We start from the raw sequence: 27,790 nt of genomic DNA, 5'->3' as shown, positions 1-27,790 counted from the left end.
TTTGATAAACAAGAGTTGTCGACAGATGAAAAAACTATTGTTTTTTTTTTGTTGTTTTTCTGTTTTAAGTTTTCTGCTTTTACTTTGAAGGCTCCACATTTCACTTCCTCCTGGCCGCTGCGGTGCTCCCCTGCAGCGCCCCCTGCAGGTCTCTGCTGTTGTTTGTCAGATCATCATTGTAGAGAGAGACGGTTGCGGAGGCAGCGGGGACCGACCGACCGAAACCTCTGGCAGTGTGCGAGGCACCGACCGGGAGCGGACGGCTGACTGTTAGTCGGACTGACGGTTGACAGCAGGCCGTCGACGCGCCGCGCGTGAGGGGGACTCGGAGATGGGACACGCTCGTGCGTTGTTGGCACCGCTGCGCATCGCCACGAAGCCAGCTTCACGTTACCGATGCGTTGCTTTCGATTACCTGCAGCCTGCAGCTCGGAGCGCTTAACAAGTTGAACGGTAGGTCTTGGTGTGAAGCCTCGATCGATTATTTTGGAGTTTGGTGCGTGGAGCGGCGCAGCACCCGTCCGCTTCTGTTAGTTAGTGCATGATTCATTCTCCGACATCTACGCAGCGTTTATAGCGCAGGGTTTTAAGCGCGTGAGCGTCTGGCTTTATATAAACACAGGTGGTGATTAAAGACAGGAAAATGAAAGTTAATGCGGTCATAGCCACCTTGTTCCTCTGTTATAACTTATGAGTGCTGAATCAAGATGACTGACACTAACTGCTGCCACTCACAGGGCTGAAGGCAGCTGACCTGCCCGCACTGACAGTCCTGATATTTCCATCCGGACCTGGTGGTATGAGCGGCTCCGGGAGACGCTGATGGAGCTCCAGGAGTTGGGCTGGCTGTGTCTGGTGGCTCTCTTCCTCGCCTCCTTGCTCATCGTGCTGGGATGGCTGCTCCAGTACTCGCTGACCCTCCTGCGGCTGCGGAGAGCCAGGAAGACAGGAGGGGATCCGGCCTGGCTGCAGGAGCAGGTGCCCCGCCACAGCCTGGCCGGAGGTGTGTGGGGCTTCCTGTTGAAGATCCGCGCTGGCCGGGATGGAGGACGTGCATCTGAGGCTGGGGTTAAAGGCTTGCTGACCTCCCTGTTCTCCTTCAAGTCCTTCAGGGAGCACTGGCAGAGGAGCTGGGTCAAAGCCCTGAATGAGCAGGCGTGCAGACATGGGGTGAGTTGTTAATCTGAGATCTTTGAACAGGAGGAGGTGCAGCTCAAAACCATGCTGCAAAAAACGAGGAGCTGGATGTGTAGAGGAGCACGCCTAAGGTTACTCCAGCAAGCAGATATAAATAGTTAAAGGGCGGATGGAGCCAGTGTGCCCATGTGCGCTGCAAGTGTGTGTGGGCATGGAGGTGGAGGTGGAGGTGTGGGAGTTGGAGTGTCTAATCTGCGAGAGGATGGGGGGGCAGAGGGAGGCTTGCGTAACAGCTCTGAATCAATGCACAGAAGAGCTGGAGAGGCAAGACCAGCCAGCGTAGCCTCGGCATGAACACCCACACACCGTAAAAATAGTCTGGTACCCCCCTCCTCCTCCCAGCCTGCAGGGGGGGAAATGAATGTGTTGGATCACAATGGGATGAGAACAGAGGAATGGCTGTCTCACCTTTTTCTTTTACTTGAGTTCATCAAATTTTGTTAACATTATTAGCTAGTTTAGTTCTTGGATGCAGCAGACAGTCGGTAGACCTGGCAGTCATTCGAGGCTTATTTTGAGGTCCTAAATATCTGCCTACTTTATTTTTTTTTTAATAGTTCTCTTGATCTGTGTGAATCAAAGTGTGCCACACAGTCGGATGTCTCCTATGAGCACTGGAAGAGGAGATGGATCCCTGACCCCCCCGTCCCCCCTTTGTAGGAACTGTGTTTGTGTGTTGAATGAAAGATGAGTTGGCGGAGAGTTTAAAGGGGTCAGATCAATCCACGGCGTGAACGTGCACAACAGGCAGCCCTCCGTTCGGATTCATAAAGGTTCACCCCCACCACGGCTGACTGATAGCTCGCTCCTCAGATGTTCAACTCAACACTTTTGGAGAAATACTCATTCAAGGGGTGGTGCAAGCGTTCAAAATAAATCCATAACTCTGCCAACAACCAGACACAGACAGGAGTGAATATATGACATTCGAATACCAGTATGTCATCATCATCGTTCAGGGTTTATTGTATTGTGCAGCTCTCCGAGTTATCTGATCCAAGCAACTGCAAGTTAAAATGTATATTATGAGTTTTATCTGTTTATCAGTGGAACACAGGTGGTATCATAACATCTTAATTTGATTATTTAACTTGTGTTGCATTAAAAATAGTTATTAACATGATTAAGATTTCAGCCACATCACCCAGCTCCAAAAGTTAAAGGAGCACTGTGTAAGATATTATGAGCTGACTTTATAAACCGAATGTGACGAAACAGACAGTGTTGACATCAAGTCACAGACCTGTATATGTCTGCTGAAGTTAGCATGCTAATGAGCTAGCCACGGCCTTCCTCTTTTCTAATACTGCAAGACGTGATGGTTTGTTAGCCCCCTGAAATGTTTAGTTGTGAGAGTTCGCTATTTAGGCGAATAAGTAAACTAACAAACCAAAAAAAATGTTAAGAAAGGATATTTACACCTACTTTTCTTACCAAAAAGATAGAAATACAATTGTATGCTGTATGAATTCAAGTTTCTTTCTAAGATGAGCCTCCGCTGAGTCAGTCTCCTGTTAGCCATAGCTAGCTGAGCTACTTGCTAACGGCAGCTAATTGCTATACACCCAAAGACAGCTACATAGCAACGGTAAAGATGAACACAGTCTGACTTTCCGGATGTAGACAAAGTGTCTTTGGGTGCCTGTTGACCCCTTCTATCTGTCAAAATCCTCATCACTACATGAAACAACAATAACCTCCGAGCCAGCGAGGCAAGTTGCTCTAAAATAACTTGGTTGCTCACAATATAATTTAAACAAGCTAGCAGCTTTTACCTTTTCTTTTGCAGTGATTTAGCCATTTTTATGGCAGGACTCGACTCCCCACATGCAAAACATGTCTTCCACTGCACCAGTATGACAATTGCAGATGGGCCTTTTTCCAGCATGACACGGCTGCTGCTGTGGAGATGTGTCTGGCTATGTGAAAGTAACTCCATTATAGTGAGCATGATTAAGTTACACTGCTCCTATAGTTTTGGAGATAACCTAAAATTCTGGTCATTTCTGAAAAACTACACCTTAAATTGGTAAGTCTCTACTGTTAGTGGATTTATGTTTACCCTTTGATAGAGCCAGGCTAGCTGTTTCCCTCTGTTCCCATTCCTCGTGCTAAGCTAAGCTAACTGTCTGCCATCCATTGAGTGTCTTATCTCAGTCGCTGCAGGAAAACAAGTAAGCATATTTGCCGAACTGTCAAACTCTTCCTTTAAAGTTTGACAGTGTTGGTTCTTATTAAGAAGATGATACCTTATCTGGGAAGGGATAAGCGACAGCCTGAAATACACTGTCATGTATAGACTTTAATATATTCTGTCTGCTATTATTGTGGAGAACACACTGGGGTTAGAGGAGCTCAAGGAGCTTTCAAGACTGCAGCTGCTTCATGTCCATGTTTCTTAATGTGAATCCTTCATGGTCTGAATTTCTGTACGTATGATCTGTGCATGCCACATGTGCTTTGGTATGCAGCGTGAAGCCCACTGAGCCTCTATTTTCATCAGTGCTCATCTTTTTTTTTTTTAGTGCCGATAATAAGAGGTCAGAGAACAGAGCGGCGTGATTCCCTCGACCGGCTTCCCTTTCATATGTGTTGGTGAATTGGAGTGTGCCAGCTTAGTTATCTTACAATGGCCTAATTAGTTGATCCATTGTGACCTCCGTGCCTCTCAGTTACCGAGAAAAAACATCGGGGTGAACCTTGGGTGAACTTTGGAGTGTTTGCTGAGAGTCTTTCCAGTGGAGTTCCGAGTTAATTTGTCTTGTAAAGAACTCTATGGATACGAAACCTCATACCTTAATGGTTCTCTTTGGGTTTGATCTATGATGACCGTATGACCTTAAGGTGTATATACAAAGTTTTATGCCCAGCTGTGAGAAAGGCATGTTTATTGTAAGATAATTCTCCCGACTCCAACTGGGTGAATGCGTCAGTGGAGGAGGAGATGGACACAAGCTGTCCGTGTCTGTGCGTCCATGTGGTGTTTAGTTTGTGAACGGAGAGTGTGAGCCAGAGCGTCCCCGCACTCACCCATCACAATGAAATATCTGCTAGTCATTGTGTCTGCGTGCAGAGCAATCTGTTATTCCCGGCGTGTCTGGGCTGCATGCAAATGCACTCGTGAGTTTGTTAATGAAACTTTTGGACGCAATACTGGGATAAACAAATCATCAAGCGTGTTTGGTTTAATAGAAACACCTGGAGTACTCTATCTAAGAATGGTTAAAGACACAGGGTCCTTGTCATATAACTTAAAGGAGCACTATGTCATTTTGGAGAAGAAATCCAAACTCTCTAAATTTTGGTATTTACGGTATTATTGAGTTATTAATACAAATCAGTATTCTTTGTAGTGCTTATTTTTCTCCCCATGAAACAAGCTGTTCTCAGAGGAAAATAACGTCCTCAGGATTGTTAACTGCTAGAAAGGTGGCGGGGTCCGCCACATATAAACAAAGTAGAATAGTATGAAACTGTGTTTCAGTTTGTTTATTTAGTTTGTTTAGGCATGAGAAAATCCAGACCTTTTCCCCAAAATGACACAGTTTACCTCAAAGGTCACATGCTTGGTCTCCATCTTGTCATTTTTTTAAATATCAGACAGATGCATTAAAAGTGAAAGGGAGTGTAAGTGACATGTTGCAACAGCCAGTTATCTCTGTCCCCTCAAGGCTCAGAGTTGTAATCTTGTTCAACGCATTTTCTGTTTATTCCCCTCCTCCATGAAAAACGCGACTGGAAAAACCTGCCTTGGCGAGTATTAAATGACCACAAAGCGAGTCACTTCTCATTCTTTGCGTCCCACATACAGTAAGCACCTGCCACCTGCCAGGCATGTTGTTGTGGAAAACCGACACTAGAGCCACTGTCCAGGCTGCGTCTCCCGAAGACTCACATTCTCCTCTAACTCGCATTTCATTAATTATGTTTCTGCATCAGGCCAAACATGAGCTTCCCTGGAGGAACGCCGGGCAATGGAGATACGGCTTCAGTGTCATTGTGTGGGGATTAGCACCAATCCTTTATAGCATTAACCTAAGTACTTCTGTGGCATTGAAGATAGATGCTGACAGAGGTCTTTAAATAATTATGTTGAAATTTATCCAAATAAAGGCAAGATGAATGAGCAAGATGAAGATTTTCCGAGACGGAGTAACACTAGCTAAAGTTAGTTTAAACTAATGACTCCCGGCACAACACAGAAGTTCCACAGAACCCCTTTAACCTTGAGCCTGAAACCAATTGACTTAGCTTAGCATAAATAAATGGAGGCAGGAGGAATCAGCTAGCCTGGCACTGTCCAAAGATAATAAAAAAAACCTGCCTAATCACCTTGAAAGCTCTCAAATATTGCCTTTGTAAAAGCTGTTCAAAGTGCAGACAACACATGATCTATTGCCATTTTTCACATTGGTTATGGAACCCAGTATATGAATATGAAAGTCCCTCTATTTCAGATTCAGTTACTGGACAGGAGCCCCTTTATAGGATGGTCAATAGGACCATATACTGTGTACTGTGTGGAGATATGAATTTGTCAGCAGTCAGAGATTTTGGTGTTTTGCCTTGTATACCATCATACTGGTAGTTGTAACTCTCATATCTCTAAGAATCAGACCATTTTAGACAATATAGTAAATCAATAAGCAGGGCGATTCATTATAACACAACATAACATATATGGTGAAAGATAATTTTATCCATATCACATCACTTTCAAGTGTTTTTGGCCTTTGTGGCTTTCCATAGTGTGGGAAATGCTCATGTGAGACTTCTGACATCTGGGTCAAGGAGTAAGCAGTGAAAAAGGTGATACCTCGTCGTGGATTTCCTGGTTCTTATCTCATTTACTCAACGTTATCTGAAGCATTTTATCCACACCGGCATACAGTTCACCCTTGTAACTCGATACATAACATCTCCAATGCGTTTGCTCCAACGAGAACTGAGGTGAATTTTAGTCTTGCTAGGTCTTCTATTTGCCAGTTTGCTGCAGCGTCTTGCTCAGACAGTTGACTATTAATGAACAAATGATGTGGTAAAAGGAGCCGAAAAAAGACTGCAGACGTTTCCTGTCGCGTACAGTAAAAGAGTTTTTAAGCCTCGGTTGCTCTTGAGATCCCTGTCAAACACAAAATGACAATTACAGGACGTCTGTCTCTTGCATGAATGACACATCAGAGGACGTAGCTGTTCACAGTAATATGGATAAATATTATGGAGGTTTCTCTCGCAATAAGAAACTGACAGTTTTTGCATTCTTTGGCTATTTGGTATTGATCATCAGGTAGGGTCGTCACAAGATAAAAAAGTGTTGAGCTTCATAAAGCAGGGCTCTAGAGCTCTGCTTGGTGAAATATAGCAATTTTGATCAGTATTATTATGATGATAAGTGGTTACTGTCTGTAGTTCATAATAGCGCTCATTTCAAAAAGCCTTGTTCAGCTGCTTTCGTCGATATCCAGCAGACAATGACGTGAGCCAGGAGCCCTCCACTACTGATCTGGGACTCTGAACTCTGCTAGCTTACAGCTCATCGTGTCTCACTAATTTTGAGTGTCGTCAGTCTGCTGCACCCATGCAGAAGACTGACGACCCTAAGGGCAGACCTGACCCTGACCCCTGAAATCCAGTATTCAAAACGACAAGACGAGACTACAAAATGCTCTGGGGGGGATGAATCCTGACAGGGAGGCTGGGAGTTGTTACATAAATGCAACGAACAGCGGCAGATCACACGAGCTACAGTGACAATGTGGAGACAAGAGATGAGGTGTCAGTGACGGTGACGCGTACAGCTCCTTTTTTGAGGATGTTTAGTCGAAAGATTTGTATTTTCATCTCCGCAGCTTTATGTCCAATAGGGCCTAGGAGACGACGAGTGCCTCTGTTGTGATAAAGATTAGAGGAGACAATGCCAACCCCGGGGTGAAAAGCAGAGTGATGGAGCGCTGGCCATGTGTTGCAGCTGGGTTCACAATTTTGAAGACATGTCAATCCCACCTCTAGTCTGATGGTGTTGACTTATGGGTTTGCTAAGAAGACCTCTGCCCCCACCCTCCCTTCCCACGCTTCCTGTGTCCCTGTAAACCAGGGTTTTTTTGGCCTGAGGCTCCATCACAGCTGCAGCAATGTCAAAAGAAGGACGACTTGTGTGTGACAAGATTTTACTTTATGCCCAAATCATTTTATTAAAGGTAGAAAGACATTAAATGTATCCGAATGGTTTGCTCTGGCATGAGCCGGTTAAGCAGAGAAACTGGAGACACATGAATCTGTTCAGCAGTCATAAAAGGCACCTCCTGCACCTTTGAACAGTAATCCCATGATGCAGCTCATTTCATGACTCAGTTGTTTATCCAGAGAAAATGTCTGAAGAATTACAGCGGAAGCCCCCGGATATAATCTTGCCTTGGCAGGAGGACCTGATATGGAGCTATTCAGATGTCTCTGGCTGGATTAGTTTGTGGAGGAGGCTTGAAGGACTGGAAGTGGTTTGGCTTGGTCAGACCTGCAGATCATAGCAGCATCGTCAGACCGTGTTTGCACATCTGCAGCTGACACATGATGCCAAGCCGTCATCACGGGGTTCAGTGGGTTGAAGAGGAAAACTGATAGAACATAGAGTGTACATCTGCAGGGAAGCGAGCTCCCTGTCCATTCAAGAAGTGCAATTGTGAAGAGGCTGGTGATTAGCCGAGGCCACAGTTCACTTCTTCTCTCTCTGACTGCGAGCTGCCGGTAGATGATTAATGTCCTGCGATTATGCTCAAATAGATTTCCTCTTAACAGCCAGGGATGTTAAGCGCTCAGCACTCATTTGCTGTGATTGTGTTAGAAACCAACCTCAGTCACAGCAGTTGATGAAATTCTAATTCACCAGCCTGTTTTAACTTTTAATGACCAATAATTTTAAAATCGATTTTACAACCTCTCTGCTTAGGGGATTAATTCACAAGGCTCAGCAGTGAAAGTGGAGAAACAAATGAGGCATTATTCTAATGTTGCAAAGTACCTGAACCGGTTGTGAGGTGAAACTGAATCCTAAATGCAGAGTCTCACAATCTTGTTCCATCTAGACCAGTTCTCAAACTGAAAAAAATGAAACTGAAAATATAAACTTAAATTCACAAACACACTCAAATGGCCCGATGGGATTAGTTCATAGTTTTACATCTACAGTGATTCTACAGGCTACGTGCTAACCTTGGCATGCTAACATGCTCCCAGTGATAGTGCTCCATTACTGAAATTTACAGGTAATGTTAACCATGTTCACCATCATATTTAAGTATGTTAGCATTCCAACATTTGCTTTATGTTAGCAGTGTCAATGTAGTTTAAAATAATTACAATTTGAATTTAAATTCCAAAACATGAATGTTGGATGTTTTATTGGTTTACAAAAGAAAAACAAAGCTATCAAGGTTAAACGCTAACTTCAGCATGCTGACATGCTCACAGTGTCACTGCTCCCCTGCTGAAATTTGGAAAGTAATTGTTTTAACTTGAGCCATTTTACTTAAGTGTGTTAGCTTGCTGTGCTAGGAGCAAACATGTCCATCCTTATGGGTTTTGCTTTGTTGTACCAAGTTATATCATGAATGTTGGATGTTTTGTTGTTTCTTATCTAAAGGATAAAATGTTATTTTAGCTTGTTAGTTTGCTAACATTTACACTGTGTGTATGTGGGCTTTAATGTTTCCCATTTCAGTTTAAATTCTGAGACCTGAGTGTTTCATTATTTCCTAAAAGTAAACTAAATATACAATTAGAAATACCTTTTTTACACCACAAAATATGTGCCTTTTTGTAGCCTGAACCTCAGATACTCACTTTTAAACGAAAAGGCAGGAAAGGGTCAAAAAACGCCACAGGGGGAGTGTATTTCTGGTTGACCCACATGCTTTTCAGAGGCGTTCAGCCAGCCGGACCCAAAGGGGGCGACGCTGACAAACCTGAAGTGACACCACTGATGTCCTCAGGAACTGTCTCCCTCTCCAGAAATACTCTATACACACACACACACGCACACACAAACACACACAGTTGATCAGCGGTGGTTCACAAGGACAAATCCGTGGTTATGCTCCTAGCTTTGCCCTCTCTATGACAAAATGAGCTCTGTAGCCTCTGCCAGGAGGATACACAACACCACAGAGCGCCAGATGGCTACCTAAGAAGCCAATGGATGCAAAATGTCTGAGTGAATTCAGTTTGAACGAAGAGATAACTGTTCGATATCCTAAGCTTGACCTTAAATAGATCTTTTCAAATATTTTCCAACCAGATTTCATTACAGTGATATGACAGACCTAAAAACCTCGGAAAACCTCCGAGCACATACACATCTTGCGCTGTATCAAACCTCTAAACATGATACTGGGACTATAGGAAGTGACTCTCAGCAGAGATTGATATCAGCACCCCTGGAGTCAGAGTCTAAAAGTGCAATGACCCAACCTTCTCTCCGGCATGCAAGGTTTTGGCTGACCTATAATGGTAAGCCTTTGATGTTGTCTGTCCTAAAGCAGTTCACAAAGATATTAAGTCATCATGTTTTTTCTAGGTTGTCAGTTTCTATTTGTCATGGATTAGAATGTTTGACATAAAAGAAAACATAAATCTGCTGTAAATGTGCCGTGGCTTGCCTTAAATCGAGGTCTGGACTTGCGGGTGTTTTGGTCTGAAAAATGTAATATAGGAGGATTAGAGACATAAACATAGATGTTTATAAATGTTTGACTGTGAAATTCTTGGCCGGTAAAATTATAATTTGACAGATAGCTGATACCAATAATTTTGTTGTTTATTTGACTTTTGTTGTTATTTGTCCCTTCAGCGCTGTAGACACAAGGAAGTATTCATTTAAAAAAAGTTTTTTATTTTATTTTTTTTAAACCTGTAAATAAGGTTTTTTAAATTGATTTTCGGTTAACTGGCTGAAATGTGGTCCTACAAGCTTAAGATATTTTCACATTTTGTTCTACAACACAAATACATCACTCAGTAGGCCTACCCCACATGTGAATTACTGTCTTTAGAAAAGGCGGTTGCTAACAAGTGGCTACAGCAGTTGATGGCAGGGATGTCACGAGCCAGTAGCTCATGAATGTTAATTGATGGAACACAACAGATAAATGTTGGTCAGTGCCATCAGCAGTCAGTCAACAAGGTGAACATTGGCTGACACCAATGTTGAGATGATGTACTGGTGCATCCCTTGTGTATACATATAAATTCAATGTCCCTGGTTTGATTCTGACCATAGATATATCTGTTTCGGTAAATATATGATATTTGAACTCATATGCATATGTATTTATTTCGGTCAAGGTCATAGCCCACTCGTTCTCTTATATTAACCTGTATCTGTCCTATACTATATCAGATATCTAATAAAAGCAAAATGCAGAGAAAAGTCATCTTAGAAATGTAGTGCTGATTTGCTCGAAAGATATTCAGTGTTGCGGAATTTGTGTCCCAGACAACACTGACATTTAGGAATATCACAAGATTTTGCTGACTCTGATTAGCCTCATTATGAAAAAATGCCTGTGGTGGTTTGACTGCAGTGACACAAACCATCAGAGCAGTGCACATCCATGAGCCATACACAGCAGAGCAGCTTGTGATTTATGGGTTTATCTAAATCTGAAAAATGCATGACGTCATATTTGCTCTACACTTGGATGTAGTAATGAGCGGCTGGGTGACTGAGCAGTTTTAGAGGCTCCAGCCGACCGAAGTAAACACAGACGGGTTGTACGCTGTAGTCATGTGACTGCAGAGATGGTCCAGGGAAACTACGTAAGCTTGCAGCATTGCACTTGGCTTCCTGCCCTCCTGGTTGGAACACTGACACACACACACACACACCAGAAACTTTGTTATATCATCCTCCCACCTCTGCCCCGCCTCCTCTGTTGTGTTTGATAGAGATTGGACTTGGACCTAGAGGAACATATGCCCTGACAATAGGGGATTTGTTTTCTCTCACTTGCATCTCCGGAGCCAAGTTAAGCCGTCTATTGAAACACATCCTCTGGCAACACTCAAGCTATGATAGTAGGCCACTGGTGTTGTTCTGGTGAATCTTTTCTTACAACCGAGACACTAATTCCCCTTGTTAAGGGGTATCTTCCAAGTCCGACACTCATACAGTAAAAGCTGCTGAGCTGTAAGCATGACTAAGCATTGACTGATGCAGCCTCGATAATGGAGGCTGTTGTGTGGCTGAGGCGCAGAGTGCTCTGACTGACCAAGAGAGAGGAAATCCACCACTACTGCATTATAAGAGAAGCCCATGTTAACTCGAACGTACTCCTTTTTCGCCCTTTGGTTAAACATATGTTGTCATTTGTTTGCCAGTATCTTCAGGCACTGTTCATCTGAGTGCACAAATCCACTGAGCTGCCTGGTATTAACCTTGTGTTTGTGGGCAATGGCATCCATCGAGCCATACGCATTTATGAGAGTCTGAACGTTTATCATTACAAACTTAACACACATTAAAGGGCCCATAGTACCTTCAATTTCAGGAGGATGGTTTTATGTTGGACCACTGGAATAGGTTCATTCAGAAAACACATTGTTTATCTCATTGCGTCCTGCTTACAGTGCTTCCCTTAACCGTTCTATGATGGCTTCGTTTTAGTCTCTTTAAGGCCCCAACCCCTGAAAAAGCCCAGTGAGCTCTGATTGGTCAGCTCTCACAGGCCTGAGTAGGCAGAGCCCAGCATGCTTCTGCATCAGTCTGTCAGTGTTGTCATTACCCGATCTGATTAGCTGTCCGACCTGAGCAGTGCATGCGCTACGTGTCTGCCATCTTGGACAGCTAGGTACGGCAACATGACTTGGACAAAAACACATGAACAGCAGGCAAAACGATGCTGCCTGTTGGGAGCATAGCTTATTTTTCCGATATGTGATATCATGTTATTATTGTGTACCGTCCAAATCTTTGAACAAATTTGACTTCCGTGCATTGGTGTTATTGTTCTTACAAATGATCTGTCTATAAAGCCCCTTAGAGTAGAATGGGATTAAACTAATGCTATGCTATGACAGGCAACCACATGCTCAACACCCAAAATAATCATTAGCAAAATGGTACATCAGAAAGGATTACTTTGCATGATTGGCATGCGACCAATAAGATCTGTACCATGTTTGAGTGAACGTCCAATCACTGAACAGAGATCAGTGAAGGTGTCCCATGTCCGATACCAAACATGGTAAGAATTAATGAAAAAATGTGACTAACTGCTAACCAGCTGCATCAAAGGCTACATCAGTGCAGTGTAGAACCTTTCATATTATCCCCAAGTGTCTCTCCTCTTTCTCTTATGTAATATTTAGGACATTTGTTCTCCTCTCTCTCTCCTTCTCTCTCTCTCTCTCAGAGCTCCATCCAGATCACTTTTGACAGCAGTCTCCAGTTAACTGCTGCCTCTGCAATTGATAGTGTGACCTGCACTGACCAATCGGCACATCGAATGGTAGGTACTCTTTGTTGTAGTCCATGCTCTTTATAGCTTTATAGCATACACATGCAGGGATATAACTTCTGAAGACCACATTTTTCACCCAGTACATTTTTAATTGGAGCAACACATGAAACAAAACAAAACAAAACAAAACAAAAAGTCTCTGGACCAAATTTCTGTGTCAAGTCAATGAGATACAGCTGAAAAATGTGGATTTTTAACAGGCAAAGCTGATTTTCTCCCATTTCAGTACTGTCAACCTCTTCCTGTTTTGCAGGTTCTACACTGTAAATGTTGGGTGGACACGGTGTCATTTCCTGTGACGGTCACCCAGCAGTCACACGCTGCTGTTTCCATGGACACCTATCAGATCACTATAGCACCTATGGTGACAAAGGTACAAAAGCACACCTGGATTTTTGCACATGACTGTCATGAGCATCATTTGCATTGTCTGTTCGCAAAAATCACGTCGTCCCTCTGCTGTTTTACATTTTACTAGTCACGACACACAATCGCTTCTGTTGTTAAGAGGATCGTTGTGTTGAAGTGATCTACTTCCCTGATCTAGTGTTATGAGAAATCTGTTTTCCTGCCAAATAGCACCAGGTGTTTCATAATGTGAACTATAATAAATGGGGCTCCTGACTAATTTTTCACACTGTTAGCACAGGTGCCCCTAACTTTTTAACTGATGTGCACTACCACATAATTTAGGTGTACCAAATAAATTACCTTAGCTCAATTAGTGTGAGGATTGGCCTCCTGTTGAATTCATATTCCAAACAAGTACAGAGTAACAGCTAACTGCTGCTGACTGTAGCTGCCATTAGCTGTTTAGCTCAGTTAGCCGGTCAGCTAGCAGCCCTATTAGCTTCATCTGTGTAGAGCTCTCATGAACAGGGCAGTGTTGGTGTTGTTTACACTGCTAGCACAGGAGCTATGTACCACAGAGAGGAGGAGGTTTTCAGGCCCGGGGTGGAGGGACCCAGTGGGGAATGCTTGCAGGGAGCAACTGGGACCATTTACAGCTCTGCGAGAGAATAACAGGCCAGGATTTGCACGGTTAGCCTGGTTGGCAAGGTTAGCAATAGATATTGCAACACAACACATAGATGTCTGTAAATGACGTTCAAACTATTATTTCTTTACATTCTGTTGATAGCTTAACTTCATTTTTGAATGTTTTAAACTAAAATTACATATAGCACATTTAACACATTATGAATTATGATTGTAAACAGGAATAAAGGTGCTAATACATGTTTTTCTTCATCTAGATTATGCTCAACAAGAAATTATGATGACCTCAGTTGTCTAAAAACTAAACTGCTAAATTTGTGACACACCCGTTTGACCAGTGCAAAGGTTTAGTTGCACTTTTGGGTGCACGTCCAACCAAACACCTTCGAGCTCTGACAGACAGAATTAAACAATGAATAAAAGCTTTCTAAATCATAAACTTGTGTAACTGCATGCCTTTATGTCTAAAGTGTTTTCTGTCTGTCTCCGCCAGGTGGTGGTGGGTCTGGAGGAGGTCGAGGACGAGGGCCTGCTCATCTCCTGGACTCTCTCCAAGCATCCATCATTTACTCTGACCGTGTCCCCGTGCAAGCTGCAGAGAAAGGTGAGAACATCTGATATTGATACCATTGATATGATAGGTCTGCCTCGTGCAGCCAGCAGATCCTCAGCCCCTGAGAGTGTTTAAAAGTCTCAAACTGAGAGGCCGCATACACTCCAATAAAGGAAACACACATTATGCAAATTGTTTCTGAGACCGACATCATAAATCTCAGTGAACAAACAAATGTTTTGCATGTGAGTCACTTTCCAAACCATTTATCTCAGCATGAGTCATGGAGGAGATGCTGTTCCTGAACGTCGTTGCATAAATGTGCATGGCATTTAATGCCTTTTGTCTGAGATGGCAACAAAGTCAACAAATTAAGGAAAAAAAACAAATATTGAATGTTGAAGAGAGCTCTCAGGGATACCCACTCAATTTGGTAGTCATGGCAAATCTAAGTATGAAATATTGGGATTGCTTCCATCCCCCAAAGGTGTAATGCTTTTTGAACGAACTAAATGGCTTTTAGATTAAAGCAACAGTAAACAATTATGTTGCATTTGTTCCTCTTGGACTGAGATTTTAGTCTGAGTTAATAATTCAGTTTGCTACAGTACATATTGGTTTATATCAGAGGGTAATCATTTGCTTGTATTTCTTCCCAGGGCACTGAGAGTGGGGCAGACCTGGACATGATTAAGGGACTGATAGAGGACACTCTGTTCAGCACTCAGCCAGCCATGGTCCTCAATCTCAAGGCTTGTGCGTCCAGTCCCTTGGTGAGAGATGTTCAGTGTTAAGACAAACGAAAAAGGATCTGTTTTCTGAAATAAATAAATGACTATGATGTACAATAGATCCTAAACGTTTTTTCTGCACACTCCCAGGCCCCCATGGATCATCTGTCGGTGGGATTAAACTCTGTCCCGCAGAGCATCTTGGTGAGACGACTCCTGCTCCGGCAGCTCAGGGTGACCTTAAATAAAGGTCAGATATTCTCCCTCAGCATTGGATCATTTCCGTCCTGCTTCCTGCTGATAGCTGGAGCCTTGCTGTGTCACTCTGTGTTTTGCAGGTCAGTGGTCTCGGTCAGGGGAGCTGTGCTGTGTCCTCAGCCTGGACCAACCCTCCACAGAGAGGACGACCCGCTTCCTGTCTGTGCCCAGCAATGCCAACGCCCCGCTGGAATGGAGTGAAGAAATTACTCTGTAAGATGGCATCTGGATTATGTAAACTGCTCATGTGTTGTGTTTGTGTACATTTGTGTCATCATAAAAAGCCCTGAATATGTAGTTTCTCAGTCAGCTTCAGGGGAGCTTCAAGAAGTTTATATGATATTCATTTCTTGTTACATTATTTTACTTGTCCAAAAGTCACTGCTGGGAGCTAGAATTCTCCAAAAAGAGCAGAAACTTTGTGGGGCTCACATTGCAAAGTATTCTTGATTGATCAAGAACTTGCAGCACTCGGCCACCATTTTTAAAAATCTGCAGCTATAAACTAGTTTGTTTTCTGTTCATTGTACAGCAACACATCAGAATGGGGTTACAGAGGAAAGCATACAACAACTGGACCAGTGACAATGATATTATATTAATGTTTCACAGGCTATAAAGGAGAAATAATCTTAAGGAGGAAGTCATATCACTTCATGATAAAAAAAAAAAAATGGGTGAAATGTTCCTTTAAAAAAATGTATGTAATTTTGTATGTAAGTGGTTAAACTTTGCACCTAACATAGTTGTTTCCTGTGTGTTGAAGGGATCTGGGCCTAGAAACCAAAGAGCTGAAAGTGAGGCTTCTGGAGCGGAATGGCAAAAGGGAACGTAAGGCTTTTCTTTGATAGCAATTTACTGTTGGCTGCTGTTCAGAAACCTGATCAGCAGGAATGTTTCAACTGCTCAAGCAAAATCATCTCAGTCTAAAAATGCACTGTTGGCAGCCTCACCGGACTCGTCTTTGTTAGCATTTTCGGGACGTATAACATGTCAGGGGGAGCTGCTCCTTTTATAGCCTCGGAATCACTTATGGAGAAACAGCTTTCATGCTGTTGGTACAGATATGTGAAGATCTTCTTTTTGTTTTACATCCGGATAGAATTCCTGCCGGGCCATGCCTCCATCACCCTGGACCCCCGGTGCAAAGTTCCTACCGGACAGCACATTCTGTCAATAGGGCCTGGATACGGCTTGGCACCAAACGCTACCGTCACAGCGGAGGTGAGCAACAAGACCATTGTCATGCTTTGAATGTTGAGTTACATCACAGTTTATTATCTAACATCAAGCAAGCTGGAGTGAAACAAAGATTCACTACAAAGGGGGGAGTGTTGAGTAACGGCTGATGCAGAGTACGCTGTCGTGCTTGTTCTCAGCAAACTTGCCTTTTTTCCTTCTTGCCCTTGACATATTTCTTCAAAGCCAGCTTGAACATCTGTATCTCTGCAGGCTAACATTTTATATTGATTTGCTCCCCGTTGATGTGTGACTCTCCTGCAACCTCTCAGACCGGCTCTGATTAGTCATCTGGAATTTGTCCCTGCCGGTCCTGATGTCAGTTTAAATAAAGTGCCTTCCTCTTTATTAAAGTGCACTCCTTCTAATGAAGTGTCCATCCCCTCTACACATTTGCCGAATGAAAAGTTCATGTGTTTTTTTTTTCTGACTCCTCCAGCTGCTGTATGTGGAAACAGAGGAGCCTCGAAGTGCCCACAATGCTCTGCCGCTACGCTCCTCGCTCACCCCCACCAAGAAGGTCGACGTGGACCGAACCATCATGCCAGACGGAACCATTGTCACCACCGTCACCACTGTCCAGTCTCGACTCAAACTGGATCGCAGTCCAGGTAAATTTACGGAACAAACTACCAGTGTGTGCCAGGTCAGGCATGCACCAAGATACGTAGAAATGCTGCGATAACTTTAACAGTAACGCGTTGTGACACCTTTTAGGTGAATCACCTATGCGCTCGCCATCCAAAGTGGAGGTGACTGAGAAGAAACCCACCATCCTGTCAGATGGCAGAGGCAGCCCCAACTCCAGCAGTGAGTTCTCAGCTGAAAGGCCAGACGTTGTTTTACATAACAGATGCAAAGTAGGATAAGCAGCAAGCTGAAGTGTAACATGAGATGAGAGGAATGCACTTTTCAGTACGCATCGTGCACTCCAGGCGCAGGTACTCCTGTTCAAAAACCTTAACAGAGTTTTAAAACAGGTTCATGACTCATGCAAAATACAAAAAAGATCTGATAAACACAGCAAAGTGTAATTAGATATGAAGGATTTCTCTTAGACATGTTAATATATTTCTGTAGTTTAGTTCTGAGGTACATATTTGTGCTTTTGTTGCTCAGAGAGCAGCCGCCTGTCTAATGGCCTGGATCCTGTTGCAGAGACGGCCATCCGGCAGCTGACGGAGTCCGCCGCAAAAGTAGCTCGGAAGACTCCAACGAAGAGGAGCACGCTGATCATCTCGGGCGTGTCAAAGGTCAGAGAATGAAAACTGTGTCCAGTGAAGCGGTTTGTTGAATTCATGCCTTCACTGGTAGAAAAAAAGCAGAGGTAAGTAACCAGTTGATTGCCAGAACATTTTTTATCTGCAAGTGCTTTTGTTCAGATGTGAAACCTGCATTGTCACTATTGGTACACTCATCAATGGGATGTGAGGTAGCTGCACAGCTATTAGTGTAAGTGAAAACTTCTTTTTTGTGATAATGTGCATACGTAAACCATAACCAAAGTCTGCTTTTAAGGAATCTAAAGTACAGTGTCGTGGAGCCAGGCCAAATGACTGTGATCTAAATTTAGTCACAGCCTCCCATTGGACCACGTTATGGCAAAATGAAAATATTCTGACCTGATTTTGGCCTAAAAGCCTTTAGAAATGTGTTCATTGTTGGAGGCTGCTACCTGAAACCTGACACGAAAGTCACGGGCATGTGCAGCTTATCGAGTTGAAAGTGTGAAATACAGAAAAGCGATTCTAATAAGCACTTACACACTTTGATTTCTCTCCCTGTGTCCAATAAAACCCCTTAATTAATTGGACACAATTGGATTTGATATCTATAACTCATCAGGTTCCGCTCTCAGAAGATGACTGTGCGTTATCGAGCGGCTACGCTGCAGCCATGGACGCAGCCATGCATGGCAACCATTACGGCACCGGGCACCACCAGGACCCAGACGAGACCACTCCGTCGGACGTGTCTGAGCGCCCGTCTGTGGATGATGTGGAATCAGATACTGGTTCCACTGGTGCCTTGGAAACACGCAGCCTCAAGGACCATAAAGGTAATGTGGAGGTCGTAGTCTTAGTCGACGTCTTAACTTACCATAAACAGCTAAATTCAGCCTTTCAGATATTGTTTTTTGCAAATTGTTTACAAATCAGTGATGGATACAACATAGCTTGTAAACTTGCTGCTGTTAAGTTAAATATTGCACATGGTAGCAAATCTTTTACAGCCTTACATAACATCACAACTTCAACTGAGCAATGTCTAATATCCAGGCAATTTAACATGCCTGAGTCTGGAGTGCTGCTACTGCCATCTGGTGGCCGAGCTGCAGAACACATCTGAAGGACTGGAGTGGTTTGAATCAGGGCTGAATTCAGTTTGCATATGAGTGTGATAAGAGAGCAATCTTCCGAAACAACTGAATCAATTTATAAAACTGGTGTTTTGTTGAGAGCCTTTTCAACTTGGACGTAATTGCCACTGAAACACGCTGATGTATTCTGTCTGCTTCCTTTAGTGAGCTTTCTGCAGAGTGGGTCGAAGCTACTGTTCCGCAGAAGGCATCGAGAGAAGGAGTCCTGCCTCAGCCAGTCCCACGAGGACGTCTCCAACATGGGCAATAACTTTGCGGCGGTAGCGACCAGCAGCCGCAAGAAGTCCGGCAGCTTCTCCCGACGTCTCATCAAACGCTTCTCTTTCCGCTCGTCGGGCAAATCAAAAGGCAAAGCCCCTGCTACCAACGGAGGAGCGAGCTCACTGGATAACTGATTATTACCGGTCAAGGGTAGGACATGGCTCATTCTGACATTAAGAGGATTGTTCTGTGGATTCTGATATTGCTAAACCTTGTAATAGTCCAGTGTTTGACAGGCTGAACACCCCAGGAGGGCTGTCACCTGTACAAGGACCTCTGGGGAGGGCTTTTTTCCCTCTGGAGGAGAAATTATTGCACCTTCAGGACACAAGTCATGTTTAAATCACATCAATGAAGTGAAAATGTGATCATGAAATCTTTTTTCTTTGGAGGAAATCTGCTGCTTGGTGAGGTTATAATGAAACGTCTTGTGCCCTGTTTGAACACACACTAGAGCGTGCCCGATGGTGTGAATGCTCTCAAACTATTTAATGATATACGATGCCAGTATGATACTATTGGTTTGCACTTTGGACTTTGTTTTTTTTTTTTTAATTAATGGGTTGTATAAAGGTAATTTATTATTATGTGGTTCTCATGAAACAAGTGCTATTTATTTTACCCCCAACTGAAAAAAAAATATTCATCATGGTTGCATTACGCTGTAAAATAGACATTGCTGTGTGTTTTCCCATGAAAATGTAATTTTAAGAACATAGTTTAAGCGAGTTGACAAATTCAGTCTTAATCCAGCTGTAATGTCCAGTCATTATTGCTTATACATTGGTTTTTAGAATGTTGTTCAATGTTGTATCTCCTGTAAGACGCAAAAAAGATAATATATTTATTGTATATTTTATTTTATAAATGGTACTTCTGGTGGAATGATGCATTTCAGTTTACTTTGGGGATTTTTTACCAGCCAGGATCTCTATCAGACACTACAAGCCAGGCAGTGATTTAACATTTTTTTAATATCTGACTTTTTTCTGTCAGAGAAGAAAAAATTAATTTCCTGCTTTTCCTCTTGGCTACTTTTGGCCCAATTTTAGTCAAACGTACATTTAAACACATAATAGAGACTTAGTTGACACTCATTGACTTTTCATTATTGCAATAACTTTTATTACTGAGCAGCAAGATTTTTTTATTTTGCCACTGCCTCACATTGGTTGGGTTGCAGCAAACTCTGACACGTGATCAGCTCATAATCACAAACTTAACATAACAAAAACTATCCTGTATGAGAAATACGAGCATCATCATACTGTATTCCTTTTTTAAGTAAATTCAAGTCTCACGAGTGTCGTTACGGCAACAATCCTGCAGTCTGGTTTAAAAAAAAAAAAAAAAAGGAATTTGGAGGGAGTGTTCAGAGGCGTTTTGCTGAGGGATCGTGAGCAACAGGATGACTAGACGATGGATTAAGAGGACACACTCAGGGCTAGGAGTGAAACTGCTACTAGCAATTAGAAATATGAGGAAACCTGCTGCATCCACAGTACCTGTATGTAGAAATGTACATACATTTTTGGACATTTCTGTTTAGTCAGAGAGAAAGACTGACTGCATTAAGTATGGGACTTCAGAAAAACCAAACTAAACGACTAAGATTTAAACTTCAGGTTTATTTGCAAGGCTAATATAAGGGATCACAGGGCTGGAGACACTGCTTCCAAAAAGGACTCTGATGGACAGATGTGCTTTTACAAAACTAAACCAAGTCGAAAATGCTGAAGAAACAGAACAAAGCCACTTTGTCAAAGGCACATTGTGAAATCTACATGGCTGGAATGTGAAAAAAGAAAGCAGCAGCAAAAATTAAAGATATGTATGATTTCTGCTATATTTGAAGCGTTAAATTTATTGCAAATAAATTATTTTTGAAACATCACTGACACGTCTGTTTTTGACCCTGTTGCTTATCATGGTTTCTTATCTGCTATTTCTGCATCATTAGTCCTGATGCCAGCTATAGTCACAACATATACAAAGTGTTTAAATTAGCTGATCAGTTTTGATTAATTCTGCATTTTATTTGCTTTACTTTTACTTTTTTCTTTGAGAAAGCGCCAAAATCTTGAACCGGGAGGGAAGACACGCGATTGGTCGTCTTTGCCCGCCCCTTTTACTTATTACCCACTCACAAGAGGCATGGACGACAACAGCCAATCACCTTGGTTTCTTCTTATATTGCGTTTCACGATTGGTTTGACACTGGAGCAGTTACACCAATAGTCACTGACTTCCGGTGCCATTTGCCTTCTGAAAGCCAATCATACGCGGTCATTTTCCGCGCAGCAGCCAATCGCGTCTGAGGGCGGGACAAAGCCGGGGGTTTATATCCAGGTCGTGTGTCCCATTTTTTCCTCACTGCTTACAACCTTTCGATTCGAGAAGCTACGTTCGGAAGATAAACTCAACAACCTACAATGTCTGGAAGAGGAAAAACCGGAGCGAAGGCCCGCGCTAAGGCCAAGACCCGCAGCTCCCGTGCCGGTCTGCAGTTCCCTGTTGGCCGTGTCCACCGTCTCCTCCGCAAGGGTAACTACGCTGAGAGGGTCGGCGCCGGAGCCCCCGTGTACCTGGCTGCCGTCCTGGAGTACCTCACCGCTGAGATCCTGGAGCTGGCTGGCAACGCCGCCAGGGACAACAAGAAGACCCGCATCATCCCGCGTCACCTCCAGCTCGCCGTCCGCAACGACGAGGAGCTGAACAAACTGCTCGGCGGCGTGACCATCGCTCAGGGCGGCGTCCTGCCCAACATCCAGGCGGTCCTGCTGCCCAAGAAGACCGGCCAGTCCGCACCGAGCTCCGGCAAGGCGGGAAAGAAGGCCTCTTCGCAATCTCAGGAGTATTAGCTTCCCGGCTAATAACTTTAAGCCCAAAGGCCCTTTTAAGGGCCACCCACATCTCTCTGAATGAGCAACGTTCCTTGTTTATCGCTTGTCTTGTTCCAGTTTTTCGCATTTTTAATTTAATAAACGCTTGTTTGGTTTTTGTAAACGTGGTCATCACCATTTGTCATTAGCTCAGGCTATGTTAAGCTAGGTGTGGGTATTTTTGGGGAAAGGAGTCTGCTCGACATTAGCTGACGAGTAAATGTAGTTTGCTAGCTAATCTTTCATCATCCCCCGTAAACTGAAACGGCCCGTACACGCAGATTTTTACACTGGCTGCAGATCCAGCAGGCCATTACAGGTTCAGGAGGAACGATGGCCTCCTTTTGACCACCATGAACCTGCAGGTTACTCCTTATATGGTCCTCTGTAGCATGACCATGCAGCTTTTATCCAGGCTAGGTGTTGAGTTTAGATTGTGCACATACTTATTCATTACATCTCACATTCAAGCTGAGGATCTACATTAGCTGAAGTAATGGGTTTGATCGTGCATGATTGGCCCCGTTCCTTGTTTAAATAAACCAAACTAGAACTAAATCAGTCTAATTCCTTACATTGTGCCTTTGTAAAAGAGGATTTAAAATGCTCAATTTTTTAAAAATGTTGGTTTAATGAATTTTGGTAGCTGGTGCAATAATATCTTGTTCACTGCACTCAAACTGATTTCACTAAGGGCTGCAAAGTTAGCTTTTTTTGTCCACAGGGTTAAAGGCCACCAGTAGATTATCAAATATTTCTAGATTCATAGTTCTCTTGGATTAAAATGTACCAGCCACCTGCATGTTTTAGCAACATCTAACTGGTGCTATTTTGAGCCCTGCGTCTAGATGGGACTTATTACAGGACTCCTGTGTGAGGTTGAGTTTGTTTTATTCACCTCATACTCAGTTTAATCAGAAATACTATAATAATCCCAGGGGGAAATTATTTAATGTGCGTTGACAGACTGTCGGGCCAATTCATGTTGAACACCATCTGTTGGATTTCACCCATTGAAACAGCTGTGTTAAGGTAAAAGTGTCCTAAATAGCGTGTTTGTGCACACGTGTGGTTAACGCCCACCTAACATGCTAACGGTTCTTCGAGCTCCAGGTGTTTCCTCTGCACATGTGAAGACACAAACAGCTGCAGCCAGCTTGTTTAGCATGAACAATGTGATGTGTGAATGACTTCAATCCTCAAATTGATCAATCAAACTTCAGCCATGGAGCACCTTTTCAAACTAAGAATACAAAAATGGTTTTAGGGACTAATGCACACCAATTGCAACAACTCACCTCTAATTATAGTACCATCAACCACATGCATGTGCTAGCAGATCAATAATTCAAGCAAAAGACTTCCATGTGAGTCATTTATTGAAATGTATTAAAGATGCACGTGTTTATTGTTTGCTGTTCTGTATAAAATGTAACTAGCAGTTTGCTTTTATGATGTTGGGCAGGAGTAAGTGTTGCAGAGATAATGTTTTTGGTCCAGTCTGAAAGGGATGTGGTCTAATACTACACGGATTAATAGAGCACATTAGGCTGCATAGAAGAAAAGTCATGTCTTCTGACACAGTTCAGTAATCATCACTTCAAGCAGCCGGTCCTCATTGAAGGAAGCCATTATTTCTCTCTATTGTCTCCCATTCACTTCAGTTTTTTAATGGCTTGTTTAATAGAAACAGATACAGTTGATCTATATTGCACTTATGGCTCGTGGCATGATTGACTCAGATCGGTTTAAGACATGTCAGAACAATCATGAATCATGATGATGAAGGTTGCACTTCACTGACTTCTCCACCAGAGGTCAATTGTCGACTGCTCTTGTTTACGTGCCTAAAAACTGGTGACGTGTTGATGAACATCTAAGACAGATATTCAAGGGATTTAGCATCATCATAGTTAACATGATTTTAAGAAGTGAAATATCTGAAAGCCAGTCCTTCTGACATTCATACATCATAATTCTACAGGTGGCGTCCATGAGAGACGTGATTACATGCTTGAGACACGTGTGACTTAAAAATCAACCGCAACCTTTCCATCACCGGAGGAGAGCGCGCAGATATATTTCTGTCTGCTCCGACTGTTTTATTTGTGGCAAAAAGCAGCATGACGCACCGGGTTTTGAACCGAGCCCAGGACAGGCTGAACCAATTACTCGGGCCTTGACAACGTGTCCAACAGCAACAGCCGGGCTAAAAAAAAAAATTAAAAAGATTCCAGACTGAGAGGGGAAAAAAAAACCTGAACATCTATTGGCTGTGATAACTATAATTTCCTGTCAAAGGCTCCAAAATTCACCAGTGATGTTCTTCTCAGCTGTTTGTGGCAAAAGTAAACACTGTGAAACTCAGTTTTTCTTAGTCTGACTCTGGTTTTATTTTTTTTCCTGCGGCTGCACAGTGTGTGTCACGAAGCAGAGATGCCTTTAGGGAACATTTGTTCATAAAATGTCACTTGTGTGTTCTCTCGAAGGCCACAAAAATAATTAAAGCTCTGCCGAAGAATAAACAGAACAAAAAAATGGCACACTGAAGGGAACAAGTTTTTTCATGTATGCACTGGTTACTGTCGGTACATGTTGCAAAATCTAGAGAACACATCTGCCCGAGCAGTGATGGGATGCAGAGATACAGATGGGGAGAAGGAATGATGAGTGGGAAGAGGGAAAGAGCCGGAAAGAGGGGTGGACCCAGCTGAGAGATGTATGTGGATGGACCGAAATTGTTTCACTTTGAAACAAACCCAGCGGCAGTGAAGGACTGACGGGTTGTTTCCATCCTGGAGGAGAGAACTCTTGCCCGTGGAAGAGATGGGAAGATGTTTTTAATCTCGGGGCTGAATCATCCGGCAGACAAGAAGATGTTCCTCTCCAGCTCTGGTAATGGGAAACAAAAATATTTGCTTCACCGTGCGTGTTTAGAGAGAGAGAGAAAGAGAGAATAAGTTGGAGATAATGGGGCTATTGTGGCCGCTCACAATCATGGTTGCACAGCCTGACATGACCCAGTTATTTCTCACTGACCGTGCAGTGTGTGAGAGACGTTCACACGCTTCTATGATCCTTTTTGCTCATTTGTATCTGAAATCAGACAGAGCAGGTGGAAGTCATCTGATTCAGAGAGAGGGTCTGTGCGTGGACACTTGTTTGTGTGTATGTATATGTGTGTGTGTGTGTGTGTGTGTGTGTGTGTGTGTGTGTGTGTGTGTGTGTGTGTGAGAGAGATCAGGCTGCCTCTGGGGGCTCATGCGGCTAGTAATGTACTTTTGTTGGAATTACAGGCTGATGAAGTAATTCCCCCGGCACGAGCGTGAGGTGCACATGTGCCCGAGTGAGTACATTTTTAAAACTTTGAAATGCCAGTAACGTGTGTGACGGGAGGAAAAACAGGTAAAATCTGCTTCAGACAGAGGTTGCAAAAGGAAACGGCACATCTGTGTGGTGGGAGACTCAAAGGAATGGTTTTGGGGAATTTCAGCAGCTTCCTGTTGTTCTTTTTTCGTTCTTGGGGTCGTGCCTTCCAGTTCTCAGAGTAGCGTTTGGCCGGTCACATGATGTGAGCTGGTGCTTTCTGTGCTGTTCGACGACTGTTGCGATGTATGAGAACGTGGGTGATTAATTGGGTGACTCAAATGGCATTCAAAGCGTGCACAGGGTTGATCTGCGTAACAGACAATGTTGACTGTGTTCTGCCAAAAATGTACCTGCGACTGTCTGAGTGCTCACAGATGATGCTAATCTGCACCAAGCATCTGTGAATCAGTCTGATATCACAGAAATGAAGGTCTGTCCTGTCTCCAGCTGAGCAATCCTGCCACGTCAGCCACTCAAATGGTTGCGTCTCAGGTCGATGTGAGGGCAAAGGTCATGTTTGGGCCCGTCACACTTCGCAGGAGGAGAACTAGGACAGGAAGCGCTGGTTCAACACCTGAATTCGGAGGAAGGTGAAAGCTGCTTCTCATCCGACCCCCCACGCTCACCCTTCTACCTTTCCGCCTCTCGAGCATTTTGTACACGATTGCGCTTTCGCACTCATCCACCTGTCTGCTGTCACGTCGGGACTCCAGACGTCCTGCTGAGATCTGCAGACATCTGCTCCACATGCCAGGTTAGACGGAACAGAGTGTTTCTACAGTGGGAGCACACACTGTTCAATCGGAGCCCATCCACCAGACGTAATTCATAATTCACCAGCTGACAAATCTTCCAGTGGTGGAGAACTTTTATCCTCCTCCCACAGTGCTCGCAACCCGTTTGACTGCCGAAGCGTCTCTTGAATTAGAGATCCAAAGGCTTATCAATTGCCAAGTTATGAATGCAATAACATTCTGAGTCCATTATGTCTCTGTCGAGTGCTGAAACTAACCTATTTACTCATGAATAATAGAAACAGACAAATGTGAACTAACATTCATGTACACTCACTGCCCACATTCACTCATACATACAGAGGTTGACCATTATACAGACGGTGTAAGCAGATGTGCATGTGTACAGCCACAGTACTGTCAACATCAGAGGAAAACATTAATATTGATCATTAAATGCATCATTTAATTATGAGTTAAACTGTCGGGACCAAAGGCCAAATAAAAAACCTTCTTTTAACACCCTGAGTGGTCTCCTTAGTACTTCCGCTCGTTACATTAAACAACAGTGTTTTTTTAATTCTTAAATAATCTCGAAAGTCCTGTATCTTTTCTGATTTAGAAGAGAAGATGTGACACAACAAAAGAAATGCCAATTTGCTGAATTGTGCACTTTGTGAACAGCGGGAAAAACCTAATTGATATATAAATACGGACGAGTGCAACAGGCTGGTAGCTCAAAAAAGGTACGGAGAACACCTGTGCAACGGTTGCTGAACGCCCTTTAAACACTGCTGGAGTCATCTAGAGGACGTTCAGCACTTCTCACCCCCTCCAGCTGCACCTTCCACATCATCACCGAGAGGACAACTTGACTCATAACATCGGCCCTCTCTGCGGACTTTGCCGTTTTTTCGAGGTCCATCTGGTTTCTTAGCTGCCTCTGTTTGTTTGTTTTCATTTTCCTCAGTGACTCATCATCTGCTTCATTTCCTCCATCTCCTCCCTGGCCCCCCGACCATGGGAAAAGCCTTGAGAGATCAATAGTGGAGGTTTTTTTTTTCTCTCTCCCACTCTCACTGCACTGTGAGCCAGATCGTTCCCGAGGGGCGTCTGAAACGATGGCTCGCATGTGTTTCTCCCTCTTCCTGTGGAACGTCCTCCATCCAGTCATCACTATGTATCAAGCACAGTGGGCGCGTTATATTCCACCGTGTTATGTCATATAATCTAGATTTCGAAAACAGTTTCCCAGAGTGGAAATACCCCTCTCCACAGTTTGTTACATGAGTGGCACAGAGCTCAGAGCAGGAAGTTCCACCTCCACCTCCTACTCCTACACCACCTTCTCATTTCCTCCCAGGATCAGACTGTTAACACCTGCTGTACTTTAATACACAATGCTGCAAGCCTCCCTCTGATCATCTGGTTGCAGTTCATCTGAGTTTTGAATCAATGGGAGCCCTGTAAGACTCTCTGAGGAGGATCTGAACTTTGACTCAAGTCCTCTGCTGACAGGGTTTATTTGCAGAAAAAAAAGAGAGAGAAAAGAAAGGCGTCCCCAAGAAGAAGGAGCACAATTTGGAGGGCAGGACCGATGCCGGGTTCCCCCCTCTGCTGCGATGTAACTCTGCACCGGGGATGGGGAGGAGAAGGGGTTGGGAGGAGGGAAAT

At 43.5% G+C, this 27,790-nt stretch overlaps 2 protein-coding genes across 3 annotated transcripts; both read left to right on the top strand.

Moving 5' to 3' along the window:
- The first annotated feature begins 147 nt into the window (after positions 1-147).
- Positions 148-21,025, top strand: c2cd2l (c2cd2 like). Of its 2 annotated transcripts, none has more exons than XM_037118920.1 (15): positions 148-453; positions 738-1,170; positions 12,603-12,698; positions 12,964-13,083; positions 14,203-14,313; positions 14,922-15,035; positions 15,144-15,243; positions 15,332-15,464; positions 16,018-16,082; positions 16,354-16,475; positions 16,930-17,101; positions 17,208-17,300; positions 17,649-17,743; positions 18,336-18,549; positions 19,015-21,025. In XM_037118920.1, the coding sequence occupies exons 2-15, from the start codon at positions 823-825 to the stop codon at positions 19,263-19,265; spliced, it is 2,034 nt and encodes a 677-aa protein (XP_036974815.1). In that variant the 5' UTR covers positions 148-453; positions 738-822; the 3' UTR covers positions 19,266-21,025. The 2 variants fall into 2 exon arrangements, with proteins under 2 accessions (XP_036974815.1, XP_036974814.1); XM_037118919.1 differs by having other exon boundaries at positions 149-453; positions 17,610-17,743.
- A 460-nt stretch (positions 21,026-21,485) lies between these two features.
- Positions 21,486-22,137, top strand: LOC119030936 (histone H2AX). Its single transcript, XM_037118921.1, has one exon. It carries the CDS (start codon positions 21,564-21,566, stop codon positions 21,990-21,992), a length of 429 nt encoding a protein of 142 aa, XP_036974816.1. The 5' UTR covers positions 21,486-21,563; the 3' UTR covers positions 21,993-22,137.
- Positions 22,138-27,790: the final 5,653 nt, after the last annotated feature.

This window comes from Acanthopagrus latus, chromosome 13 (assembly GCF_904848185.1).
Source record: "Acanthopagrus latus isolate v.2019 chromosome 13, fAcaLat1.1, whole genome shotgun sequence".
Lineage (NCBI taxonomy): Eukaryota > Metazoa > Chordata > Actinopteri > Spariformes > Sparidae > Acanthopagrus > Acanthopagrus latus.
This window is presented reverse-complemented; position numbering and strand designations above follow the sequence as displayed.